This window comes from Spinacia oleracea, chromosome 4 (genome assembly GCF_020520425.1).
Source record: "Spinacia oleracea cultivar Varoflay chromosome 4, BTI_SOV_V1, whole genome shotgun sequence".
NCBI classification, from domain to species: domain Eukaryota; kingdom Viridiplantae; phylum Streptophyta; class Magnoliopsida; order Caryophyllales; family Amaranthaceae; genus Spinacia; species Spinacia oleracea.
Window position 1 is genome coordinate 173,637,229 of NC_079490.1, and position 26,410 is coordinate 173,663,638.

General features: G+C 34.5%; 4 protein-coding genes across 5 annotated transcripts; 1 reads left to right on the forward strand and 3 right to left on the reverse strand.

Moving 5' to 3' along the window:
• Positions 1-682: 682 nt before the first annotated feature.
• LOC130472179 (uncharacterized) lies at positions 683-1,904 on the reverse strand. Its single transcript, XM_056842666.1, has 3 exons — positions 1,818-1,904; positions 1,165-1,377; positions 683-1,042 (listed from the first exon to the last, which is right to left on the reverse strand). Exons 1-3 carry the CDS (start codon positions 1,902-1,904, stop codon positions 683-685), a joined length of 660 nt encoding a protein of 219 aa, XP_056698644.1.
• LOC130472180 (uncharacterized) lies at positions 1,813-6,991 on the reverse strand. The gene is made up of 6 exons (XM_056842667.1): positions 6,828-6,991; positions 5,688-5,895; positions 3,988-5,020; positions 2,829-3,472; positions 2,264-2,441; positions 1,813-2,175 (listed from the first exon to the last, which is right to left on the reverse strand). Exons 1-6 carry the CDS (start codon positions 6,973-6,975, stop codon positions 2,047-2,049), a joined length of 2,340 nt encoding a protein of 779 aa, XP_056698645.1. The 5' UTR covers positions 6,976-6,991; the 3' UTR covers positions 1,813-2,046.
• A 447-nt stretch (positions 6,992-7,438) lies between these two features.
• On the forward strand, positions 7,439-14,661 carry LOC110799205 (ubiquitin carboxyl-terminal hydrolase 4). Its single transcript, XM_022004425.2, has 6 exons — positions 7,439-7,964; positions 10,608-10,724; positions 12,136-12,234; positions 12,735-12,920; positions 13,435-13,616; positions 13,932-14,661. Exons 1-6 carry the CDS (start codon positions 7,848-7,850, stop codon positions 14,332-14,334), a joined length of 1,104 nt encoding a protein of 367 aa, XP_021860117.1. The 5' UTR covers positions 7,439-7,847; the 3' UTR covers positions 14,335-14,661.
• An 893-nt stretch (positions 14,662-15,554) lies between these two features.
• LOC110799204 (calmodulin-binding transcription activator 2) lies at positions 15,555-25,945 on the reverse strand. Of its 2 annotated transcripts, none has more exons than XM_022004424.2 (13): positions 25,563-25,945; positions 24,749-24,868; positions 23,689-23,804; positions 23,091-23,179; positions 22,917-22,959; positions 21,324-21,492; positions 21,015-21,137; positions 20,624-20,916; positions 19,933-20,274; positions 19,178-19,812; positions 18,461-19,043; positions 17,912-18,253; positions 15,555-16,275 (listed from the first exon to the last, which is right to left on the reverse strand). In XM_022004424.2, the coding sequence occupies exons 1-13, from the start codon at positions 25,603-25,605 to the stop codon at positions 16,153-16,155; spliced, it is 3,021 nt and encodes a 1,006-aa protein (XP_021860116.1). In that variant the 5' UTR covers positions 25,606-25,945; the 3' UTR covers positions 15,555-16,152. The 2 variants fall into 2 exon arrangements, with proteins under 2 accessions (XP_021860116.1, XP_056698912.1); XM_056842934.1 differs by having other exon boundaries at positions 15,555-16,272; positions 25,563-25,830.
• Positions 25,946-26,410: the final 465 nt, after the last annotated feature.

Consider the following 26,410-nt stretch of genomic DNA (forward strand, 5'->3'; position numbering starts at 1 on the left):
TAGTAACTCTTAATAAAATATAGTTACTATTCTGATAATATAGTAACTCTTTATAAAATATACTTACTTTTTTTACAATATAGTAACTTTTTATAAAATATAGTTACTATTTAAAAAATATAGTAACTCTTAGAACAATATAGTTACTATTCTAAAAAAATATAGTAACGTTTTTTATGCAATCAAAATGACTTATAGTAACTATATGTTACTCAAAAATAAAATACCATAAAAAAGAGAGTAATTGTATCTTATTAAAGATAACTATATCTGTAAGATAGTAACTATTTGAATTTATACACAAAATTATTCACTTTTTATATATACCAACTCTTCACATTTAGTGGTCACCCTTCTTTACATATAGTAACTCTATATAAAATATAGTTACTATTTTGATTATATAGTAACTTTCGTTATGCAATCATATGACTTACAAATTTATAAGAGTAACTATATTTGAAGAAAGGTAACTATTTCATTCAAATAGAAACTATATTTAAAATAAGTAAATTGAACAATATGACACAAATACTGCAAAAGTTATAATTACTCTCATATATCAAACAATTAAAAATCATTGAGAGTAACTATATCAAACTTAGAATTAATTGTACATTCTAAGTAGTAATTCGACTACATACAAACACAAAAAATTAAATTGTTTTTTCAGCAATAATTATTAACCACGTGAAGCACCTCGTCCACGTGCCTTCCCGTGTCTGCCTCCTCGGGTGCGTCTCCCGCCTTTGCCACGTCCTTTCCCTTCAACATTGACATCTGTCTCAGCTTCATCTTCTGTTTCAACATGTTTGGATTTCCTTGCTGAACTATTTCTTGCAACAATTTCAATTTTTGAAGCATCATTCATGTATTTCTGCGTCAACTCTTCCCTTTGTTTAATTAGGGCATCCAAAACATCTTGTTTCCTGTATTTCCTGAATGCAACCATTCGTTTCAGATATTCATCTCTGTAACAATTCAAATCTGACAACACAATGGTGCCACAAATACAAGCCCTGAGAAACTTCCTGAAATCTTCCTGCAAATATTTGAACAGTAACTATTAGAATAAAAACAGTAACTATGATAACAAAACAATAACTATAAAGAATGAAAAGAAAAATATGAATAACATTAATTATTTTTAACACAAAAACTTACATCTGCCAAGGGATCAAAGTCAAAAATCCCAACACCATCTTGTACCGTTTCAACACCATGAAAAACCATCATTAACATCATCAAATAGACACAACAGTCTTTGTCATAAGCACCTCGCTTCCAATTACCACCGACCGGGATAAATTTGAAGCTTTTAATATCTTCATGATGAATGTTATCCATATTTTTCAGTAGTTTTTCCAATGAAGAACACTGTACAAAACATATAGTAGGTATTATCAACATATAATAACTTTGAAATCATAAGTAACTATTACCAACATATAGTAAGAATTAAAATCATATAGTAACTATTAAAATCATATAGTAACTATTACCAGTTGGTTAAAAATCATATAGTAACTATTAAAATCATATAGTAACCATTAAAATCATATAGTAACTATTAGAATCATATAGGAACCATTAAAATCATATAGTAACCATTACCAACATATAGTAACCTTTGGAATCATATAGTAACTATTTTATAACGATAGTAACTATTTAAAAAACATAGTTACTGTTTTAAACAAATAGTAACCTTGTCAAAAATATAGTTCCTCTAAAAAAGAAAGACTAATATAAAGGTAACTATAACATTTATAGAGTAACTACAACAACAAAAAAAGGTAACTATAAAAAAAACTTACCAAGACAGAATAAGCTTTCTTCCTTTGTTCCATCTCTTTTGGTTCCAAAAGCATATTATCAAAGAAATAGACACTTTTGTCTTTCATACTAATGACAAACAGGTAATAATGCTTCGGGTCTTCAATCAGAACAGGAGCAAAAATCTATATAAAAAAAAAAACAACAGATTACAACTACAAGAAAGGAGACAAAAAAAAAGATAATATGGTTATATAAAGAAAATATAAATCATACCATATTACAATCTTTCAACGATTGAACTCCATTTACATCTTTCACACCATAATTAAGACAAACACACAATTCAGACAAGATTTTTTCATTGCCTGGTTTCTCAATCAAATCAGCAACATATTTCTGCAAATCAATATTAAAAGAAAAATTAAACAAAGGCCAAAAAAATTTAAAATAATTAACATTTTATATTATTAAAAATATAACTTACACAATATGTGCCACCTAAAAACAGCTTCTGAGGAGAACCAGCAGGATTCCTTTCATTTTCATTCAATAAAAAAGCCCAAGTTTCAATATGAACCAAAAGAATATCAAATGTGGAAGGAAGGGTCCACATGTCATCTCTTCCTACCGCAATAAAATGATTGTATTCTATAACTTTATCACTGAAAAACATAAAAAGAAACAATAAATATGTCAGAAGAATTATAAAGGTTACTATAATAAATAAAAGGTAACAATAGAATATAAAAGGTAAATATAGTAAACAAAAGGATACTATAGTATACAAATAGTAACTATATTATATGAAAGGTTACTATAAAGTTAGGGCAACAACTTCACTTTTAAGAAAGGTAACTATATTATATGAAAGGTAACTATATTATATGAAGGGTTACTATAAATAATAAAAAGTAACTATATTATATGAAAGGTAACTACATTATATGAAAGGTAACTATATTATATGAAAGGTAACTATAATATATGAAAGGTAACTATATTATTTGAAAGGTAACTATAAATTATTAAATGAGAAAACTTCTACTTACTCAGTCAAAATACCCTCTCCATCAGTCAGAGCAGCAAAGTCCACAGCTTCTTGAACAAATGCTGGAAGATGCCTCATTAAATCTTCAAATGCTATCATAAACGGAGACATAAACATCACATTTTCCTCTATGCCATAGACACTGACATTCACTCTTGATACAGCATGGTTGTTAATGATGCATTTTTGAAATCCAGCCCACACGCGCTCATATTCTTCTATTTCTTCATCATTATCCTCCGTAATTTCTTTATCTTTGCTTTTCAAAGAATCAAGAACTGCATTTATTTGAGTGTTAGGATCAACTTCTCGAATAATTGCTTCGGTAGATGTTGTTGCATCAACAACAGCAGCTGTAACAACTGCAGGCTCAGTTGGAACAACGACAGAAGGTTGAGGGGCAGCAGTAACAACTGGATTGTTACTTGAACCAAAAATGTCATCCCAACCATTTGGTAGATTCTTCACCAACTGATGAATCTCCACCAACTCATCAACCATCTTTTGATAAGTGGAATTTTCCAAAATATCATCGCCATGGTTCTGCGAAGGCATTGAAGCCTTTAATTTGAACAGCTCTTCAGCATGGATGGCTGAAACTACATCCAGATCTCTCTTCATCAACAACCACTGACCATGAAAATCCTAATAACAAAATACATAAATTTAAATATGGAACATAATATGAAAATTTAACTAAAAATACAAAAAATATTATAAGAAAAGGTATCTATAGTATATAAAGATAACTGTATAAAAGTTAACTATAGTATATGAAAAGTAACTATAGAATATAAAAGATAACTATAGAAAATAAAAGATAACTATAGTAAATAAAAGGTAACTATAGTATATAAAAGATATCTATAGTATACACAAGATAACTATAGTACATAAAACATATAGTAACTATTTATACCATATAGTAACTGTTTAAAACATATAGTTACTATTTGTTAAAACAAAGTAATGGTAACATAGTGTATGAAAGATAACTATAGTACATAAAAGATAACTATAGAATATAAAAGATAACTATATATACCTACATTTACTAAACCAAAGATAATGATAACAATAGTGTATAAAAGATAACTATAGCATATAAAAAATAACTATACTATATATTGACAAATATATCAATAATAAAATAAACTTACATCAGTGGCTTTAGAGAAAATTTCTTCATCTGTAGGATGAGAATTAGGGATTTCAAACTGAAGAATCCTAGGACGCCGACTTGGAATTCGACGCCCAACATAGGGCTGTTCAGCTCTTCCCCCACTGCTGCCTGCTTCATTTTCTTTCGAAATAGATTTGATTTGGGTCAAATCTATTTGACCATCAACAAAAACAAACTTTTTGGAAATTGGATACTTCCCCTTCTCCAATATACCAGAACCATATAATGCACTCATATTGGCATTTTCAGCATGAATCCGATCGGTTACCATCTTCGATGTCCAATGCTGAATAAGAGGTAATTGATCAGGAATACCACTGGAATTCCTAAACTTAATCCTCTGAAAATACACAAGTTGCAAAAACACAACACAGCCTCCAAATGTCTTTTGATCTTTGCCTTTCAATAAACTATTTTTAAATTTCACTGTTTCCTCACATAATACGTCAAGAACGTATTTACACCAATTGTATTTGGAAATCATTTTAGGATCTTCCAAAGCCTTAGCCAATCTCAAATCTACAGTCCTATTGGCTGTTGGAGTAAAAAATGTAGAGAAAGCAACAAAAACAAATAATTGTTTAAACAGATCACCACCATCTGTCAACAATTTAATCTTGTCCTCAAGCAACCTTATAGGAATTTGAGCATTGACCTCTTCAAAACCGAACTCTTTTCTCCACTTGATCTTCAAATCAAAATCAGGATTAGTGGAATTGCGCCCACGTTTAACCCCTTCAACCTCCAGCTCAGAAAGGGGGAACATAAACAAATCGTACACATCATAATCAGTGATTTCAAATTGCTTGGAATCACTGATTGTAAACAGAGAAATCACACCATCAAAGCACTTGATGCACCAGTACATCATCTGAGTGTTTTTTCGACTTAATTGAAGGCCTAACAATCCTCCAAACCCTATCTCTTGAACAGCTGCCTTTTGATCAGGAGAGAAGTCTTTAATTAATTTACACAATGATCCTCCTGAACATTGTGTATCAAAATTAAACCTGAAAAAATGAATAATGAAAGTAAGTCAGCTTTATATATCATATAGTAACTATTTAGAACACATAGTAACTGTTTAAAACATGTAGTAACTATTAGAAACATATAGTTACTATTTAGAAAATATAGTAACTGTTTAAAACATAAAGTAACCTTTCAAATAATATAGTAACTATACTACACATAGTACACATAGAACCTATTTATAACATATAGTAATTATTTAGAAGATATAGTAACTGTTTAAAACATAAAGTAACTATTTAGAACATATAGTAACCTTTGATATAGTCAATATTGTAAACACATAGAACCTATTTAGAACATATAGTAACTGTTTAAAACGTATAGTAACCTTTAAAGTCATATAGTAACTATTGTAAACATAGTACACATAGAACCTATTTAGAACATATTTCAAAAATATAGTAACTATTTAAAACATATAGTAACCTTTGGAATCATATAGTAACTATTTAAAACATGTAGTAACCTTTGGAATCATATAGTAACTGTTTACAACATATAGTAACCTTTGGAATCATATAGTAACTGTTTACAACATATAGTAACTATTTTAAAAAATATAGTAACTATTTAGAACATAGTAACTATTTTGAACATATAGTAACTATTTAGAACAATTAACTAAATTAAACTAACACTTACACGATAGGCAGGCCATCAGCGCCAACTTCTTTCAAAACTTGTGAATGAAGTTGATGAGATTCAGGCTGTGGAACGTCAACCAGAGAAGAATTTTGTAAAACTAGTTGATTAGGTTGTTCTTCTTCAATTGGTTCTTTTTCAGATACAAGCGCAATTGCTTTTGATTTCGGACTGCTGTTCTTCTTTATAGACACAGATTCCTTAGCAACTGAAACAAAACAATTATAAAACAAAATATTACTATATAGTAACCATTACAATCACATAGTAACCAATAAAATCATATAGTAACCTTTCAAATAATATAATAAATACATAAACATAGAGTATCCATTTAAATCAGATAGTAACTATTTATTAGACATAGTAACTGTTTAATTTTATAATAACATTTAAGAAAGATAGTAACTATTTATAACACATAGTTACTGTTTTAAAGTTATATTTACTTTCTAAAAACGATAGTAACTATTTATAACACATAGTTCCTATTTTAAAGTTTATTTACTTTCTAAAAACACAGTAACTATTTATAACACATATTTACTGTTTTAAAGTTATATTTACTTTCTAAAAAAGATAGTAACTAATTATAACACATAGTTCTTATTTTAAAGTTAATTTACTTTCTAAAAAGACAGTAACTATTTTAAAAACATAGTTACTGTTTTAGAAATATAGTAACCTTTTAAAAATATAATTACTCTAAAAAACTACGAACAAACCAGTCACTAATAAAAACACTTAAAAACTTCGTAACATAAAATAAAAAGTAACTATATCTTTGAAACAGTAACTTCAAACAAAAACCACAAACGTTTCAATAATTCAAAATCAAACAAAAAATAAGTTCGAATTACTAGAAATTTCTTCAGAAACAGCAAATAAAAGGTAACTATATCTTTGAAACAGTAACTGCATGAAACACTAAACCTAATTTCAGCAAAAACCACAAACATTTCAATAATTCAAAATCAAACAAAAAATAAGTTCGAATTAACAGGAATTTCTTCAGAAACAGCAAATAAAAGGTAACTATATCTTTGAAACAGTAACTGCATAAAACACTAAACCTAATTTCAGCAAAAACCACAAACATTTCAATAATTCAAAATCAAACAAAAAATAAGTTCGAATTACCAGGAATTTCTTCAGAAACAGCATTTGGCCTTCTTCCTCGCCTTCGAGGAGCTTCAACAGCCATTTCAGCGACGGAATTGTCGAATTCAAGTTTCTTCGCTGCCGGTTTCTTCGCTGCCGGATTCTTCGGTGCCTCTTTCTTCACCATTTTTTAGAAAAAAGAAGATCGGAAGAGTAATTTGATGCAAATGGATGAAAATAATCACTGAAATTAAATTTGAAATGGAGAGAGAAATTCAGAGAGAAGTTGGGAAGCAGTTTAGAGAGAGAAGTTGAGTGAGAAGTTCAAAAGCCGGGAAAAAGGAAATTAAAAAAAAAAAAACATATATATAATTAGGAAAGCACGTGACAGTTACAAGCAACTTCTCGCACGCAACAACGCAAAGACTATAATACCCTGGTCCATTTTACTATAGTATAAATATAGATGATGTCTAATTCTTTTTATTTAGATGAATTTTACGAAAAAATCTTGCCTATGTACTTATAGTGATTAGTTACAAGCACTCAATTTTATTTTTTTATATAATTCCGCACGCCAATACGTGTATATAAAATTAGAATGATTATATTGAATGGGGAGTTTATTTTGGTTTTTAGAAACCCAGTCAACGAGGAAAGAGCAAAAAGAGAATCATCGAGTTTATTCCGACCCGAAACAGAAAAGAGAGGTGTTCAACCTCTAGTTCTACTTCTTCAACCTCTCGTCATCTTTTTTTTTTACATTATTTTACCCCTTTTTTGCATCGTCGTCTTCTAATTTTCTCTCTCCTAGAAAATCAAAATCCTCTCACTTTTTGCTCCGAAAGAACACTTTGATACTCGTCGTTAATTTGCGCCGATTTTCCTCCCCTTTTAATGGCCTTCCTACGTCAAATTCTCGTTTGATTTAGTTCAATCCATTTGCGAATTTTAGCTGTGATTTTGGTAAATAACCGGATAATCAAAATTGAAAATAAAAAACAGTCGAAAATTCGAGGAATATTAAAGGAGAAAATTTGGAGGGAACGCAAAAATATAATGGGGGCAGCTGGGTCCAAATTGGAGAAAGCCCTCGGTGATCATTTTCCTGAAGGGGAGAGATATTTTGGGCTTGAGAATTTCGGCAACACTTGCTACTGCAACAGCGTTTTGCAGGTTTTTTTTGTCATTTTTTTTGGGAATTAGGGTTTCGTTTTTATGGATTTGTTTAAATTTATCTTGTTGGTTTGAATTTAATGATTTTGGTTGAATTTTGGTATTGTAGAGTGAGAATTAATTTGTATATTTTTTTTGTTCTTATGAATTTGATTGATTTATTTACGAGCTGATCTCAGTATTGCATTAAATTTTTGTTTTTCATTTTTGAGATATACATATCCGATTTTGGCTCTTTGTTTTTGTATTTTGTATTAAGTTCATAGTAGAAAGCTCTGAGCGTGGTAGCATGGTTTTCTGGTATTAGGAAGTGTGAAAAAGGAGGAGCTTGATAGAAAGGGGGGCCCAGGGTTGCGAAACCTTTGTTGGATGAACTCGAGTAGAAGCATTAAGGCATTGGGTGACTGGATGTGTTGTGGCCAATATGAACGGGGTACTGGTATACTTAAATCGAGATTCTAGCATCATATGTTCAGCTACATTTGAAAAAAAAATTGGTGACTGTGGAACCTCAAATGCTCTAAATCTGGAAACTTCATGATATGTCAGTGTAGTCTGTTCTAGTACCTTTGTTGATAAAGGATGGACTTTTCAGTGCTACACACCTTCCTGGTGTATTGCTATTGGCTTCTTGTTCTGCTTTTATTCTCAAAGAGGTCTTTTTTGCTAAGTTCAGTTAGAATTCAGGAATGACAATGCAGTAGAAGCCGAGGATGGTTTATTTTTCTCTAACATACTAAGAGATGTGATCCTGCAGAAGTGGCACAAACTGTTTGAGAGGAAGATTTAACTTAGTGTCTTTCGGGACCAGAGCCATGATGATTTATTATGTGTTGTAGGATCCACGTTCCCTTGGCTATGGATTCTTTAATTTCTGAGGCTTTGATGGCGAAAGACTAGTGGTATATAGTTATTTGTTCAGTGTGTTGTTTGTGCACTGCTCTGTTCTGGAAGAAATATACTATGTAAACCTTTTTATTTTCTTTGTTTTTTTGTGTGTTTGATGTAGTTTTAGATGACGTGAGAGGAATGATCTTGTAAGTTATTCTGCTTGGTGATTAAGGTTTCAGGATATGGGAGACCCTAAGTGGTTTGGTTTTGTTTTAATTTTTAGATGTTGAATCCGAATGGAGGATGACGGTCTTGTGCAAATCTTGTTTATGGTGAGGATTATGGTGTGGTGTTATAGTGGTGTTTGACATTTTGTTATGTCACTTTCTTTTTAGTTTGAAGAAGGAAACCTGGAAAATCATTTGTTGAGAAAGAAAAGCAGACGATTATGGTCTTATGGGTATTATTTTTTAGGAACTAAGTATCTGCATAATAAAACAAATCAGAACACTGAGACAACATATAAAACTTAAAAAAGCTTTTTAATAAGTAACACCTCTCTTTTAGTTGCTTGTTGGAAGGATAGTAGGCTGATGGTGTCACAGACATTTGATTGCATTTTACATTCCTGGAATATCCAAGGAAGTATGGAAAACTTTTTTGGGAGGAATTAAGAAGTTCAGACTTTAATTGTAATGATGATAGAAGGTAGTGGAGGTAATACTTGATAGTTGATATGTAGGCTTCATAGACTTGGCTCAAAATGTTGAGTACTTTGTGATGGAGGGAAACATCTCAGATAAATTGGCAGCTTGTAATTATTGTGCATTGGACTTGCTATATTTTACTTTACCCAAAACAACAACAAATCAATACGAATCCCATCGGAACACGGTCTGAGGAGGTTCATATGTACAAACTACAAACCTTATCCCTAAAGACTTTAAGACTATTAGAGAGGATATTTCAGAAAGACCTGTACAATCCTACATTACTTTGGCATATGTGTAGAAAGCCTTGTCAATCATTTTAAAGAAGTTATACACTATGGTTATAAATCTATTTGAACTTTTTAGTAGACTGAAACATGAGCAGGGTTTGTGGGATGAATTTGAAATATGGTGAATCTTTGTCTAGATTTTCCTTTCTCTTTGAGGTGTAGTTTAGCTTTACACTGGTTAGCTATTAGCTCTGTGGAGGCAAAAGGGGTTTTGTGAGAAGAAATTGCAGAACGGCGTAGAAATGAAGAATGGAGGATGAGAATATGGACATCATGGATGTTGTTGATCATTGGTATGTGAGTACGAAAATTAGGTGTCTATCGGAAGTGTAAGAATGTAGGAGAGAGTATTATCGAGATAGATTTCAGCCATATGAGCATTTGACAGTTTCTGTGGTGTTCAATTAATGTTTTAAATTCAGATTTTCTCTCTTCCTCTATCTGGTTTTAGGTATTCAGGTTTATAAAGGTCATCTATTTGAAAATGGATCTAAGCTTATGACAACTTGTGTGATGTCAGTTCTTGTTCCTAATATATTAATGAGTTCGCAGTTTATCCTCAGCTTTAAGATATGTAACTATCAGCATTCTTTCTGTTTTCTTCTTACCTACTGATTTCCTTTAGTTTGGTCAATGTTAGAGGTCTCTTGCAGTCTGTTTATAAAACTCATTAATGATGTAAAAGGTAGTCATACTTGAGATATCAAAGTAAAATGTTTATCAAAAGACAATTTTCTACATGCTAAGCAAGTCTATGCATTTTTTTATCGAGTCTTAGTTTAATTATCTCTCTCTCTCTTTTCCTGTTCCAGGCTCTCTATTTCTGTGTCCCATTTCGTGACAAATTACTAGAGTACTATGAGAAGAACAAAAATCCTGCTGATCCAGAGGAAAATTTGCTCACGTGTTTGGCAGATTTATTCACTCAGGTACCGGACTGATAATTCCCGTGGTCAATTATGCTTATTATACATTTGCATGATTGTGCTTAGCTGAGTGGCTTATAGTTTAGTCCGTGTACTTGGAGAGCGTCATTTTTTTTTGCTTGGGATTTTTCTTTTATACGGAGTATGACCAGTAAACTGCCGAGCTAGATTATTATTGTTGGAATGTTTACATTTTAGTTCTCTTAACTTTTCTTCCCTCCGGTTTTAGTGCTTTCCTTTCTTCTAAATCAGTTTCAAGTCTATGCCTGTTGTTGAGATAAAAGAAATATTGTGAAGAAGAACTTTTGAATACCATAGGCAGATATGTTTACCAGATTTCTGCTTTCGATGGCATTCTTACTTCTGCAGAATTTGTTTTTACCACACTCTATGTAGCTTCTTGTTATCACGTGTCAAACTTTTATGCGGGCTGATTGTTTATGAGTTTTAATTCTTTTAGAACTTTTACGTATTACTGCTATTAATGATGGTAGCACAAGGAGGGGAGCTGACTTGGAGTTGGGCATGGAAGAGCTATGGCATGCAAAAAAAGGGTCATGTGTATTGCTGGAAAGTTTTCTTGGGAATTACTCCCTCTGACTCGGAATACTCGCACCGCTTTCCTTATAAAAAAGTCCCGGATTACTTGCACCGTTTCTATAAATAGCAAACTTTTATTGTTATTATACTTACCCATGGGCCAACTTTTATCCCTACTCCCTAAAAAAAACATTAAAAAGTGAGTCATTTCCCACTACCCCTTTAAAAGTTTACACATTTCCCACTATCTATATTAAAAAAATACCCCACTATCAACTACCATCAAATTAAATAATAAGTCAATTACATTGCATTAAACTCTGTGCCGATCAAACCGGTTCGAGTATTCCGGGACGGAGGGAGTATGAAGAAATCATTGAGTTGGTAAGAAAATCTGGAGTTGGCACAGTCAAAATGTGGTCCGTATGAAAGTGATTTGATTAGGTTTGGACTTTGGCAGTCATTTTCTCAAGCAACTTAACTTTGTGGATGAGCATGTATTAGTTTGTGAGGAATTATGCTGAGATCTGGATAGACATACACCGTTTAGTAAAGCTTAACTTGTGGTTGTCACATAGCCAAGTACTGCATAACTGCAAATCCTGCCTTTGATTAGGTCTATTTCTCACATCAAGGGTTATTTTGCAGGCTATTTCCTAAATTTCAGTGCAAAGTACATTGTTAGAACTTTAAGGTGCATTGAAGTTCGACGAAGATTTCCTACTTGTTTTCCTGTTTTCTGTTTTCATCTTTTTGGAGGATATTCAATTAGGCATGTAGCACCCCTAATGATAGCTTAAAAAGGACGATGAATGATTTGACGGATTTGGAAAAGTGCGTACAACCGTCTCATCAAGTTTGTTTCTTTATGCAGATAAGTTCCCAGAAGAAAAAAACAGGTGTAATTGCTCCCAAACGCTTTGTACAGAGAGTAAGGAAAGAAAATGAGCTTTTCCGTGGTTACATGCATCAGGTATGTTGTTAAGCATCACAATTTCTTTGCAAGCATAATGAGCCAACCCATATCTACTCTTTATCATCTGGCTTGACCCTATCTGGGTTAGCATCTTGAATTAGTAATCACTGAAAGGTCTTTGGTATCTGTTTTATTTGGGCTATGTTCCTTTTACCTGAAAGGCTGCGATCCCTTATCTATCCATTTGTTTCTCTAGACGAGTTGGAAAACATGTTTAATATCTTCTGGTTGAATAGTTGCCCAACCCCTTTTTGAAGCTCCCAGGTGCCACTTGGTTATGTTCTCCTCTTCCTCATATTTTTTTTTGACCCTTACGTTTAAACATAATCATGAATTGGACTTGGTGCCTTATTTGAACATATATGAGCCGATTGAAAAGAACAAGGCCTACAGAAATTATTGTTAAAAACTAATGTCCTGAGATTATAGTGTCTCGAGTTTTCTGTCAATTAACTTATTAAATTTCAATCACTTACATAACTGCTTCTGTTATACAGGATGCTCATGAATTCCTGAACTTTTTGTTGAATGAACTTGTTGATATTCTGGAGAAAGAATCTTCTGCAGCAAAAGATAGCTCAGAAAATTCTTCTTCTGATAAGATTGCAAATGGACCAAGAAATGGCCTTGCCAATGGTGTACAGAAGGAACCTCTTGTTACTTGGGTTCATAAAAATTTTCAGGTTGGACTACCTATAATTACTTGAGTCCTTTGTCGAGCTTTTCTCTTCTTTTTCAGTAGTTGCTGCTTTGTTCCTTCGTTAATGTTTCGACTTGTGGGGATCTTTGGCATGCTTTGTGCTTAATAGTTGTCCCTTCGGGCAGAAGTGCAGAACCCATAATATTGCTCCCCCCTCCTCTTTTCTTAAGAAAATGCTCACAAGAGCTCCATGCCTCCATTTGCCCTTAAAGTTAAAAAATTCCTGTGGATTGCCCTCTGGAAACATCTTTAGAAGTCTTAGACTAATTAGGGTAAGGCTATGCACTATTGTATATCTCGAGTCCTCTAGACCCTGCCTCAACAGGACTTATATGGAGTGGTGAAGGTTGTTTCAGGCTTTCAGCAACTCATTTTCTTATAGCTTTTGATAATTTCAGCTGATTTGTACTGCAGCAATATATTGCAGGCAATATGTATTGCATGCTATTAAGTCTGCAAACTATTTCATGGTTACTGATGGCAAGACACAAATGCAGGGTATATTGACAAATGAAACGAAGTGCCTAAGGTGTGAGACCGTCACGGCTAGAGATGAGACATTCTTCGATTTAAGTCTTGATATAGAACAGAACAGCTCCATTACTAGTTGCCTTAAGAATTTCAGCTCCACTGAAACTCTAAATGCCGAGGATAAATTCTTCTGTGACAAATGCTGTAGGTACGTTTCATCTTACTCCTCTCATTTATTTATTTATTTATTTATTTTGTGTCACCTTCAGTGAATTACCCTGGCTACCTTTGTCTGTTTATCGGAGTCCATGACTCCATGCCTTAGTGTAAAGGGAGTTGAAAACATGCAAAAGTATATATTTCAGACATTCCTTTGTTTAATGTTAATCTTCGTTATAGCAGTGAATAAATAAGCATGTTCTTGCTTTATTATTATGCTTCCATTGAAATTGAGAACAGCAAGTACAGAAGTGTTTTTTTCTCCTTAATTACATTTGCAAATAAATTACCTGGTTTTATGTAGTTTGCAAGAAGCTCAGAAGAGAATGAAGATTAAAAAGCCACCTCACATCCTTGTGATTCACCTAAAGCGTTTCAAGTACATTGAGAATCTCGGTCGGTACAAGAAGCTCTCTTATCGAGTCGTGTTCCCATTGGAGCTAAAATTAACCAACACGATGGAGGATGCAGACTCAGAGTACTCCTTATTTGCAGTGGTTGTACATGTGGGGACTGGACCAAACCATGGTCACTACGTCAGCCTTGTGAAAAGCCACAACCACTGGTTGTTCTTTGATGACGAGAATGTTGATATAATAGACGAGTCTGCCGTTCAGACTTTCTTTGGATCAGCTCAAGAGTATTCTAGCAACTCAGAGCACGGGTATATCTTATTCTATGAAAGGCTTACAAGCGTCACAAGTTAACCAAAATTTTGATTGATTTCCGACTTCTTGTCTCTACTCCTGTCATGTCATCATGTGTTTGTGTGAAATGAGCTCGAAAACCTCAGTATGTTCTGTTGTACAGAGAATGAAGTATCGTTTTTTCCTTTACATTCTCTTTAGTTTCCCAAGGGAACAACAATAAATTCGACTGTAAATGACAGTTTGGAGAAAGATGTTCACTAACTTAAGGGCTGCCGATAATTGTGAATCGGTTTATATACACTTGAGCTCGTGACTGTTGGTCTTTGCTCTGCCTTTTGACTAGCTGGGCTATATCAATATTCATTGGTTAGTAACTTCTTGGAAGCCTTGTATATTTCTGGTTGCAACGGGGTTCTCGAATTACGTTTTTTTTATTTCTGGAATGTTTTCTGAAGAACCCCCAAATTGTTATTTTAATGCTTAACGAGGCTCTGTTTTTTCCTTTCAGTCCATCTATACATGGATGTGTTTTATCTACTTAATTTAATACGGAAAAACATGCAAAGCTAGGTGTAAAATTTAAACAGGCAGCCGGGACAGCAGGTCTATACAACCATTATACAAGTAGTACGTCGTAATATATTTATAAAGTGTTCATAATATGTCAAAACTTGCTTCTTCCAAGCATTCTTTACATGGATGGGTGACTTTTAGCATGAATGTGGTGTTGTGAGTCTTTTAACTTATCTATCTATTTATTGATGTATAAGTCAACTCTTTGTTGGTATTTTCTTGAGAAGGTAGTACCCAAAACCTGAGATCGGATCAAGCATACACCATTTATTGCATTGCGCTTTGTGCTCTCTTTACACCCAAAATAACGTTTCCGAAGTATGTATGAGTTAGATTTTTCGTCTTAGAAAAAAGATGAAGTGTAACTATTTGACTATAAAGTAGATTGATTATAACTCCGTTAATAGACTAATTACTGCTGATCAATTAATAAGCTAAAAAGAACAGCTCTTTACATCATACAAAGAAAGCAGAGCCCAAGACCCAAAAACTAGAACCAAAGTTAATAAGATAAACCCAAACTAATAAAGGAAGAAACCTTAAACAATTCAATCAAAAAGTAATATTTATTGGTAATATAATACCATTCTTAAATAACTGACCACAATGGTTTTAATTAGTGTTGTGGTCAGTTAATTTCTTAAGTGAACAGCTATCTTTCACCCTACTACAATGATGTAGAAAATAAGTATATCAAACTGTAATAAGGAAAACAAGTAATGTAATAAACTTGTATTAATTAGCATTTGTGAAGTACACATTCTTATGCCAAAAACAAAATTTATCAAAAACAAAAGCATCTAGAGCAACATCAATCTTGTCATCTTGAAACTATCACAAGCAAGAGCTGGTTCATGCCCCAATTTTAAATTTAAGCAGCTGTGTAACTTACTAATTTGGCAGTGCTTATGCCAATTAGCTCGGCCAGCTGCTGTGTATCCCATCAAATTGCAGTCAAACTGAGTAATAAGCAAACAGATCCAACTGTCTCATCATATTTTCATACTAAAACCTTTCTGATTGGCATGCACACAGGATTTAAAAGATAAATTACGAGTAAGCTAAAGATCATACACATATCTAACAATCTCATTTTTTTTTGTCAATCGAGCTTCTAGTTCTAACCTGTGGCGTCAAACTGGAGCATGCCTGCCTTCTACACATCAGTCTTCTATTAAGGGTCTCCTAACCAATGCTATATATAATTATTTACATGGGAATCTATTAATATGTCCAATTAAGGTGCAGACAAGTTTACTTTATGTACAAGTTGTACAAATTAGAACGAAAATGAAATAAAAATCATTCAAATGCTATAGCCATGAAGTTGTCATCATCCAGTAAGCTATCAACATCAATCATGTCATCTTCACCTTCAGCTGGTACATTTTCTGAGCTGTTTAAGGTGCTGTTGTCGTATGGCTGCTGCAAGGTGGACGGAAAATGTCAGGGAAAGCGATTATGGTCACACTAGATACTGTTCACAACAAAAACAACGGAAACGCTCTACGCAATTTGAACCTTCAACTTTGGAGACAATTAGACAAACAAGGTTTGGCAAGTAATGCATCCCCCATTCAGTCCTAAACTCCTAATCATTTAACAAGTCTCTCACAGTTTCCCCCTCATGAAACAGTGAAACGGATAAAGTAAGACAGAAGCAAGTGGATTGCACCAACAACAAACTTTAATAACGAGTTGATTACGTTTCAACAAGCTACATGCAGGCTATCAATTGCAGCCCCCACATCATCTCCCACCTCTATAAACACCCACAAAGAAGCAAAAATGAAAGATGTATGTAGTCCTTCCTTCCATACGACTTGTTTAACTTTCCTGTTTAACCCTTGACGATACCCTTAACTCAGAGTTATTTGGTTGGACCTGAAGGAAATGATTGGAAGATATCTCCGTAATCTGATACTGGTGTTTGGTTGAGCTATCGTGGGTACGAACCTCATACCCTCTCTGGTTTCTAATCCCCCCCCACCCTCCCCAAACAATTGAGAACCCATTTCATCTGATCAGCTTTCTCTCTCCCACTTAAAATTCTTTAATCTCGTAGCCCATCTACTCCACTCCACCAGCACTATGTCAAGGATGCTGGTTGTTATTCTTTCTCCAATTTATCTTATCATCAATGTTGTGCCTCCGAATGTTCCTCTTTTATATCTATGGAATTTCATGATTTCTACCGAAAAGAAACATAACCAGCATGAATGGACGCAAAATGCAACTCTGTAGGAATTAGAAATTTTTCTTCGAGTGTCCAATTCTATTTCCATTTCTTGCTTTCAGTAGGAATAAAAAGTGGTAATAAAACAAAGTTCAAAAAAGATAAAAGAAAAGACCGTACCAAAACAAACTTTATGTTCTTTGATTTGTATTGATTCTTCATTTAAATTTTAAATTTTGGGCAAGGTATTAACTAAAACGAGGTATGAATTTACAACCAAACACATTAAATCAAACAATGGATTTTGAATCCAGCCTTGAATGATAAATGTCACTGGCAAAACAGGTGAAATCAAGTACTGGAGTTCCTATCCGTAGTTCCGTACCAAGGGATTCCCACCCTTGTGCTATTAAATACCAATTTTTTGAACCAAACACCCCCTAAGAACTCCAATGAACAACCATTATAATAAAGTGGAGATGACAAAATTCAGTGAACAGGCATTTAGGTATATTAACTCAAAATCTTAATATGACCGTGATCGAATATGACTACTATTTAGGGAAGCGCAGGTTTGATGGATACAGACAGCTGAGAGGTTGAATGATACTTTTAAGAGGAAAAACCATCAAGAATCAGGAGGCAAAATGTTTGTCTTAACACAACCAGGCTGTTTGGCGTGGCAGGGCGGGGCGGAACGAACTGGCAACAGAGAGGAACACTAAAACTAGTACAGAAAGTACAACTTCTTGCTAGGTCTTAGAACAGACATATGCACACACGAATACATGACCAACTGATATTTAAAGTCATCAAGTTGACATATCATGTTCTGTAAAGCTAAAGAGCACAAAATAACATCCAAATCAATGAGCACATGAATACCTGATTCTTCTGAAAACCTTCTACAGCTGTCAGAAGCCTTCGATACTGTGCTCTTCCCTCGGGATATTGAACCATGGACTTCACCCTGACAAGCGCTTTTTGCAACCGTTCTTCAGTCTGTTTCCTTCCTTCCTTCAGATAATCATAATCATCTTCTTCCGAAGGCTTTTTCTGTACAACTTGTGTCCCTTGTGTGCTTGATGCTTTGTTGAGGGCATCAGATCGAAACCCACGCAGTCCTTGCCCTTTCCGTCTCCACCGCAGAATCGCTTTCTCCAGTATTCCCACAGACCAGACAACTGGTTTGTATCGTTTCCTCACCTGGTGACCTCTTACATGGGCCTTGAATAAAGAACAATATTAGATACTATCCCCAGTAGTTTTGTTTGCATAAAGAAATTTCACCATTTTACATTTCACAATCAATAACTTTAGAAGCCAAGTATACCAAAATGCATGCATCAATGGATGGGTAAAATAATAAAGTAAAATCCACAGAATCACAAATCACACATAAGATGTATTCAAGAATGGAAAAGTTTCATGTACCTGGATCCTAACAACTCTTTCTCGAATAATCAAAAATTCTTTCCTCTTCTTCCAACCACGGAATTTTTTCTGTATATGTGTTGCAGCTGAATGAGATTGCTCATCAGGGCGCCCAGGCCTCTTTATTTTGGATGATACAAGTGAAAGAAACTGTTCATCACTCAGCAAAGACTCATCACCGCCAACACCCTTACTAACTTGCTTCCTCTGGAATGACTGCATCCTGAAAACTTGATGGATACGACCAGCAGCTTGAGTGGCATTGCGAACAGCAGCCAAGGAATCTTTCAGTGACAAATCTGACCCATCACCTTCATCACCAGGAGTTACCACCTTCTCTCTCATTGTTTGTACAGCTTTGCTCATAGAGCTTTCAACTGGACTATCTTTTTTTCGGTCAGTCATCGTAAGGGTCTCAAGGTGAGCAGTCAAGGAATGTTCTGCAAGGAAACCAGAAATTCCTTTGTATCCATTAGCTGAAGCCAGGTCAGCAGCAGTTCTACCCAAAGGAAATTCTGGTGAAGGATCTGTTAGTGCTCCTGATGCAGCTTCTAGTGCAACTAGGAAAGCAACAGTCTTCTCTCTACAATAACAGCATAGACAATGAAACAAATTAAAAGAAAAGGATATTAGCCAGCGTAATCAATAGAAGGTTCAAATGAAGAACTTTACCAGAGATGTAACTGAAACAAATTCCAACATGGTAAAAAGATTTACCTTCCATAGAATGCGGCCCAGTGGAGAGCTGTCCATCCATTTATGTCCCGGAAATTCACACTAACACCAGCAGCTAAAGTTGGAGGGATAATCCAATCGAAAGCAAGAGCTGCAGCTAGATGAAGCAATCCTTGCCCCTCTTCATCAAGCATATTTGGCCCTTTGCCATCATCACTTACCTTGTCGAACAGCCAAGATACCACTTTTTCTTTCAAATGCAGTTCAACCCCCAAACAGAGTTCATCTTCCATTAACAGAAATATTTTCCTGAAAATAGGCTCCTTCTTTCTAATGTTCTCAGAAGTAGAATCAAAATTTCCATGAGAACTCAGAGATAGTAGCTTCTGAAGTCGGAGCCAAAGCTGCTTCTCTGTCATACTGTTTCCAGAACCATTTATGATGTTGGCCTTTTGACCCTCCACAAGATATTCAAATTCACGCACTTGACTACAAGCAAACCTGTTAGAACAGGTTACATAGAAAGGGACTTGTCCAACACTGTGCAGTGGCGCATAACAACATAGAACACCATTACCGAGAACTTCAGCAGGCACCTCCACTTCCCCAAACATGCATGACCATTTATACTTGCACACATCTGAGGGACTGACCAAAAACTTTCCAGTGATCACGACCTACCATTTGATTCAAACAAAAAGTTAATGACGGATTAACTACTACACTTTTATCTTACAATTGTGTATCTCTAGAACATAAAGCATCATGCAAGTCGTTAATGTTGTAACAAGAATCACCTTTGTTTCGCTGTCTGTGGAAGCACAGCTTGGTGAGAAGTCTTGAATGTCAAAGAGCTGATCTTGGCCAATTGAGGGACTCATTGAGTAGTTCTCTAGTTGTATTGAGGGATCGTCAACAGCTGAGGCAGATTCAATATTCTGCCATGAGAGATTGGAAGACGACTTCAAATCCAAGTCATCTACACCAGCTAATTCCTTGGTCATCCATTTATTGAAACTATCAACTTTTTGCAGGCCCTCCTCGGCTCTAATATTTCCCAGCAATGGCTGCTTAGCAGTAGTAGAAATGTTTGTATTGTCCTGGAATTCAGTGCTAGAAAACTCCAATGGGTTGTTATTCTGACAAACATGAAGAATATGCATATTAGGATGCATATATACAACATTCTAATAAGAAAATAAGAATTCAGCAATAACACATTAAATTCCTGTGATCTAAGTGACCAAAGCATTTAGCAATACAATGTGATCAAAGCATTTTCAGTTGAAACATAACACTTAAAATATTACAAATACCATTAAGTACAGAATTGCAGGGAACTCCATAAGTTTCTGGATTCAATATAACTAGTATTTACATAATTATTAGAAAAATGAATTGTTCTTAGTAATGTGAAAATTGTGCTTCCTTGTTTCTTTATTCCATTTCCATTTCCGTGCAACACATGTTACTAGAAGTAAAATTTACCTGCAAGAATGGGGCTAAAGAACCTGCTGATGCACTATTGACACCGAAACCAGAATCCAGAAGCTGGGTGAAACTCTCATTGAAGCCATTAGTGCTTCCAACAAGAGGAGCACCAGAAATTAATGGATTATGTGGTAAATTTCCCGAGTCATTAGTACACTGTTGAAAGACTTCTTCCCAGCTTCCCAAGTCAAGTGTTCTTAATTGATTATAATCATTAGTTCCAGCTCCTCGTTGAACAAGTGAAACATAATCTAATCCTGGACCTGAAAGCCGGCCCCCTTTATAGTCGTCTGGAAACAATACCGAGGAATAGAGGTCACACAGTTACAGCTCAACATAAATCAATATATAAGCTGTGGAAGTATACAGATAAAATGGTGAAACGTACCAGGGTAAGTAGGAAGAAAGTTAGAATTCATGAGGGAACCCAGCTTGTTATTTTCAAAACTGTCATCCACAAGTGGGAAGTTAAGAGGTGAAGGGTACTTTGACATCGCTTGGTGATTATCCTCTGTTCCAAAATACACCCAAGCTTGATTAATTATAAATAAATTTTGAATAAACCGAACTGAAGACTTTCGTACAGAGAAGGGCTTAGTAGAGACCGTAGAGTTATCACTGAACAAAATTAAATAGGATAATGGAGATAACAAACGTCAGCTGAGTAAGATTCACAAAGCAAGGAAAAGAAAACTACCAGATTCAATATCTTCATACGAAGAAGTCAGAGAACTAACTGCACTTGGCGATCCAGCATTTCCAGTAAAAGCTTCATTGTAACTGTTTGAAATACTGCTGGACACAGAGTTGCTGAACTGGGGACTGGAAACTACTGGTTCAGTATCTCTCATGCTGCTCCTGTTACCCTGTTTTATTGAGAAAGATGGAGGAAAATATTCAGAGAATACAACTAGCTGTCTAGCTACAAATAATTAAGTACAAAAACAAGAAATTATTTTCATATTGTTGTTTAATTCACAACTTTCCTCTAACTAGCAGACTGGTAGAAAGATCTAGGATATGTTTATCCGTGTTCTGAAAGTTCATTGCCTTCAACTATTTCTTAGATGATGCATATCCCATTTCATTTGTAGAATAAAATGGCATTGATAAGATCAAGGTCAAAATTGTAGATGTAGTAGAAAAGGCAATTAGGCAAATGGAAAAAGAGAGGGCAGGGAATGTCCTTTGATATTTCTTTGAAAGAGACATTTATTTCCAAAATCCTTTACAAGGAAAAGAATGTTCGTTAAAGAGTAAATAAATAGAGTCTCAAAAAGGAAGAATCATAATTCCACCAATTAAGAAAGAAAATAAGGAACTAAATCTTGAAGAAGTCTTTCAACTGAAAGTTGACACATTCAACATATAATTTCCTATTATCTGTGGAAATTTTTTGACTTGTTTTAGCTTCATCCTGCTTCTATCTCCACATTATACATGAAGCTATTATCTGTGAAAGCATTTTGACGCTTCTATCTCCATATATACCTTCTACCTTATCTAATAGAGGAAGTCATTAGTTTAATAGTTTAACATGCAAAGCATTCTGCATAAGCATAAGAATGAATATATAATGAAAAGTCTACAAAAGGCAATGCATCAGATCCTAAAACAAATTGATTTGGTTTATCTGGCCCAATTAATGAACAGAATGATCAATGCCAATTGCCAAGATGGCATTAAGTAAGAAGAAAACACAAAACCTGCTTTCACTTCTTTGATTGCTCGACCTCTTCCTATAGAAACTTTTTGAAATTTAAAACATATTTGTACAGAGAGTGATAGAAGAACAATATTGCAAATTGGTTCATGGATATATAAAGTAAATACCAGGGCCAAATAGCATCTCAGGGAGAATAACTAGACAATGGAGACACTAAAAGGATAGAGTTGCAGCAACCATGTACTCAACTAAATGAAAACTGGATGTAAATTTAAGGCTTCATTAACTCATACATTGCTTCTTAAGAAGGCAGTATTACTCACGTGATTTTCATACATACGTACATAACTGAACTTATCATAGCTTATTTTAGTTGTAAATTGAACGAAATCGCCCTTATTTTTCTAGAACCCATCTTATACTTTCTCCACTTTTTCTGGAAATAAGGTGAAGAGAACAAGGCTTAAGAAAACTGAGAACTAGAATATGGCGGAGGGGAGGGGAGCGGGGGGAAGTTTGCCTTAAAAAACAAACAATACTGACAATATCAACAGAAATATGGGGAAAATTTAGCAAAACCCTGATATTGCGTCAAATAAAAAAACAATTCTGAAGCTAACATACCTTAACCTCCAAGTAATGCACAAAAACAATATGCATGAACTCCCTGCAGCATTCAGGGGGTTAGTAAGAGGGATTAAAAAATGTTCCGAACATTAATGTAGAATATCTCACAGTATTAAAGCACTTCATTCAAAAATATGGTGAAATAGTAATTCAATTAATAAAAATGCGTACTCTTCTAGCAACCAATAGCTGCGCCTCTGGAAACAATCATTATCTTCGCCATGGGCATAGTAGCAGTGCAGCACATCAACACTTCCAACCTATGATTGCTTCAAGCATGAGATATTGTAGTGGAAAACTGGAAACATTTCTAATATTCATTAATCCCTCCCATAATAAGACTTCCCTTCACATTTAGCACAGATGCTAAAAGTACTCCTGTATAACGAACACTGTTCTCTGGCTTTGCACATTTACCCTCGCCAAAGCGGGTAAAACTTCAAATCACCAATCATTGAAATAAAATGTTTGAGAATACACAAACGTTACTAGCTTTATGGTTAGAGAGGAACTACGTTTTGATACATCCCAGAATTCTTTAAAAGAAATTTTTTGTTTGAGGTTGGTACAGTAGTAAAAGTCAAAATCAAAAGCCATAATCTGAATTTTGATGACTTTTTCTCATTTTTTCTTTCACTGCTCTTCCTTTATCACCAGGGGGGACAGACAGAACAATAAGTAGTTTGTGTCAAATAATCCAGCTAAATTACCTTAGGAAATAAACATTTCATGAGAAAAAGAGAAGAAAAAAATTTATTGTCCATCCTACCTTTAGCTTCTCATGAGCTTCCTTCACTGTCTTTCCGTCCTTTTTCTTCCGCCAATTGTGGCCATCCTTCCTGAAGTATCTTAAAACCTTTCGGTCAAAAAGAAAAAGCGACCCACCTAAAAAAAAATATGTGCACATCAAGACACTTGAGCTCGTGTTTAGATATCAATTCATAATAAAGTTTAACTTTGGTAAGAGGTCTCATAAGTATTATCATAGAAAACTGGGTATAATGGAAACTATTATTTGAGAAACGGTTGATTAGGTTTCTCCTGACAAACCAATCAACTTTGAGGAAATTTACAATAAACAAGACTCCTGGGGAATTAAGGGTGTTTTATTTGAAGCAATAATTGGAAATATTCTTTCCACATTACGGTGGCAACGCATAAGACTGCCTTGCTGACCTAACAAACACTTTAGGTAGGAACCTTCACTCATCTCTTGTTGCTTCTTGTCCACATCCAATCCTGTTCAAGACAAACATTCTTCCATCCAATCCTAACTCTAAACATTGATGTTTCTCTCTGTGTGTAAACCTATTGGAGGGTTGCTTAGAATGATACCTAATTTACAAAAACTAATAGTTGTAAATAGAGTAGTTAAACTGATCTTAAGCAAGACTCGGTATTGGTGGAACACTCAGCCAGTGCCTAGAAGTAGAGATACACTATTCAAACCATTCACCATTCAAATTTTTTCCCCCGCTGTCGGTCAATAAGTAGAACGGGGATCTGATAAAATCCCCACTCTTTCCTGATCATGTCCCACTCATGTCTACCGCAAGTTTGACTCCTTCAAATTGACTTAATAATTTGGTCAATATGAACCTGCTCCATTCTTACTACACAAAACTAAGGGCACTTTTGATCACCTACATAAGAATTCCTTTCAGAAACTTTTTTCGTTATTATACTCCGGGCACTAACTTGTACCTACAGTGATACCATCTTGCGCTATGTAATTGAAACACAAAATACCTGTGTGTACCTTAACTAACATATCAGGTAAAACTATCATTATGCAACAAGCGATGAGCAAAGTTGAACACAAATCTTACTTGAAGGACGGGTTGGAGGTTCTGAAGAAATTTGAAATTTCTGAAAATTCCTGAGAATCTCACAAATTTCAGCCGGTCGCAACCATCGATGTTGGGCTTCTAATTGTAGTTGTTGGATATCTGTGTGATGAGTAAACAGTCACGGTAAGAAGACAACAAACTCGAGCAGTTGTCTTTAACACAGGAAAGAACAAAGTTACATTTAGATAGATAAGACCAAAAGGATAAAATCACCAAGTTGATTCAAAACAAGGCACAAGAAACAAAAAAAAATATAAAAGTAGTACCATGAAAAACCCTAGAACTCGATAAACCAGCAGAATACTCACTCTCAAATTCTCACTTTTACCAAGAAAACCTAAAACTCGTCTGTTTACGCCTCGACGGATGCACTATAACGCAAAATGATATCAAAAATTGCTGTGAGTGAACAAAAATGCGAGCAAAAACGATTTACTTTCAAGAGACTTGGTCAAAAATTCAGCACCGTCAATTAGATAATCAATGAAAACCATCAAATAAACAATCCTTGAACAAATACAACATGCAATTTCATAAAATAAGCTCATCCTTTACCACAACAGTCACAGAATCAAATTCATAACCAAAACACTCGATTTTCATCATCACCGAACAAAACTTGACCAAAAAAATCCACTGTATAAAGCAATTAAACACAGGACAACCTATATATCTTCGCACATCAATTGAAACACAAATAAACCTCAAATTAAAGTATAAAATCAATCAAAAAGGACATAAAAGTTAAAGAAAAAGAGAAGGAGAAAAAGAAATGCAAAAAACGAGTTCACACCTAAACGAATTCCAGGAGTATTCATAGATCCTCTGTCCGCCATAGAAAGGAGAGAGGAGATAGAAAGAAACTTCGATCCGAACCCAGAAGCTTGATTGAAGGAGTGAAGCAGAAAAGAGGAAGAAGAATGTTGGTGGGTTGAGAGAGGAGAGAGAAAGCGATCCGAAAACGTAAGCTCGCCAAATGGGAAAAGGGGATATTTCTGGGTTACTACAGTTCTAATTGAGAGAGAGAGAAAAAAAATAAGAAGAAAAAAGGGGAAAAAAAAGAGGAAGGTGAAATGGAAGGACTTTACTATTTATACTGGGTGGGAGCTGGTGAGGTGTTTACTCAGCTTTTTGCACGTGACCAGATATCCAGGAAATATATTACGGTGTACTGACTACGCGATTTTGAGCTTGCTGGAGTCCACTTTTTATAAAGGGTGCAGTAGAGGAAGGTGGTCGCCACTTACGGTTAAGGTTTAGTTGACGAACTATATTTAGGTCAATAGCTGACTCATGGGTATGTCTATGAATGAATAGGATTGATGGCAATTGTCATGTGGGGTTTTAAATTTAAATGAGTCATTAAATTAGTGGATAAATATTACCATAATATGTGTATGGGTATTTAAAATAGATAAAAATGTCGATTGGTTGAATTTATAAAAGAGAAACGTAGGTCTCAAAATAATTGAGACCGAGTTAAACACCATGTTTTAGGGGAATTGTTTCTGACTCTGGTGAGATTCAAGAGAGGCTTAGAAACACACGGATTAAGATACAAATCCAAACTTCTTAATTTTACTTACCGGGAAAGAGTATTTCCCAACTAAATTTTCAATTTGCCAAAATTACCCTCACTCG

Coding starts and splice junctions, on each gene's coding strand:
- LOC130472179 (XM_056842666.1), bottom strand. CDS start 1,904: ATGAAAGACAAAAGTGTCTATTTCTTTGATAATATGCTTTTGGAACCA. Junction 1,378..1,817: donor AGAAAGCTTATTCTGTCTTG/GTAAGTTTTTTT, acceptor TGTTTTGTACAG/TGTTCTTCATTGGAAAAACT. Junction 1,043..1,164: donor ACTTTGATCCCTTGGCAGAT/GTAAGTTTTTGT, acceptor AAATATTTGCAG/GAAGATTTCAGGAAGTTTCT.
- LOC130472180 (XM_056842667.1), bottom strand. CDS start 6,975: ATGGTGAAGAAAGAGGCACCGAAGAATCCGGCAGCGAAGAAACCGGCA. Junction 5,896..6,827: donor TGTTTCTGAAGAAATTCCTG/GTAATTCGAACT, acceptor GTTTTGTTTCAG/TTGCTAAGGAATCTGTGTCT. Junction 2,442..2,828: donor GGAGAGGGTATTTTGACTGA/GTAAGTAGAAGT, acceptor TATGTTTTTCAG/TGATAAAGTTATAGAATACA.
- LOC110799205 (XM_022004425.2), top strand. CDS start 7,848: ATGGGGGCAGCTGGGTCCAAATTGGAGAAAGCCCTCGGTGATCATTTT. Junction 7,965..10,607: donor ACTGCAACAGCGTTTTGCAG/GTTTTTTTTGTC, acceptor TTCCTGTTCCAG/GCTCTCTATTTCTGTGTCCC. Junction 12,921..13,434: donor GGGTTCATAAAAATTTTCAG/GTTGGACTACCT, acceptor ACACAAATGCAG/GGTATATTGACAAATGAAAC.
- LOC110799204 (XM_022004424.2), bottom strand. CDS start 25,605: ATGGCGGACAGAGGATCTATGAATACTCCTGGAATTCGTTTAG. Junction 24,869..25,562: donor TACTCCTGGAATTCGTTTAG/GTGTGAACTCGT, acceptor CTCATCACACAG/ATATCCAACAACTACAATTA. Junction 22,960..23,090: donor AGCTATTGGTTGCTAGAAGA/GTACGCATTTTT, acceptor TGAATGCTGCAG/GGAGTTCATGCATATTGTTT.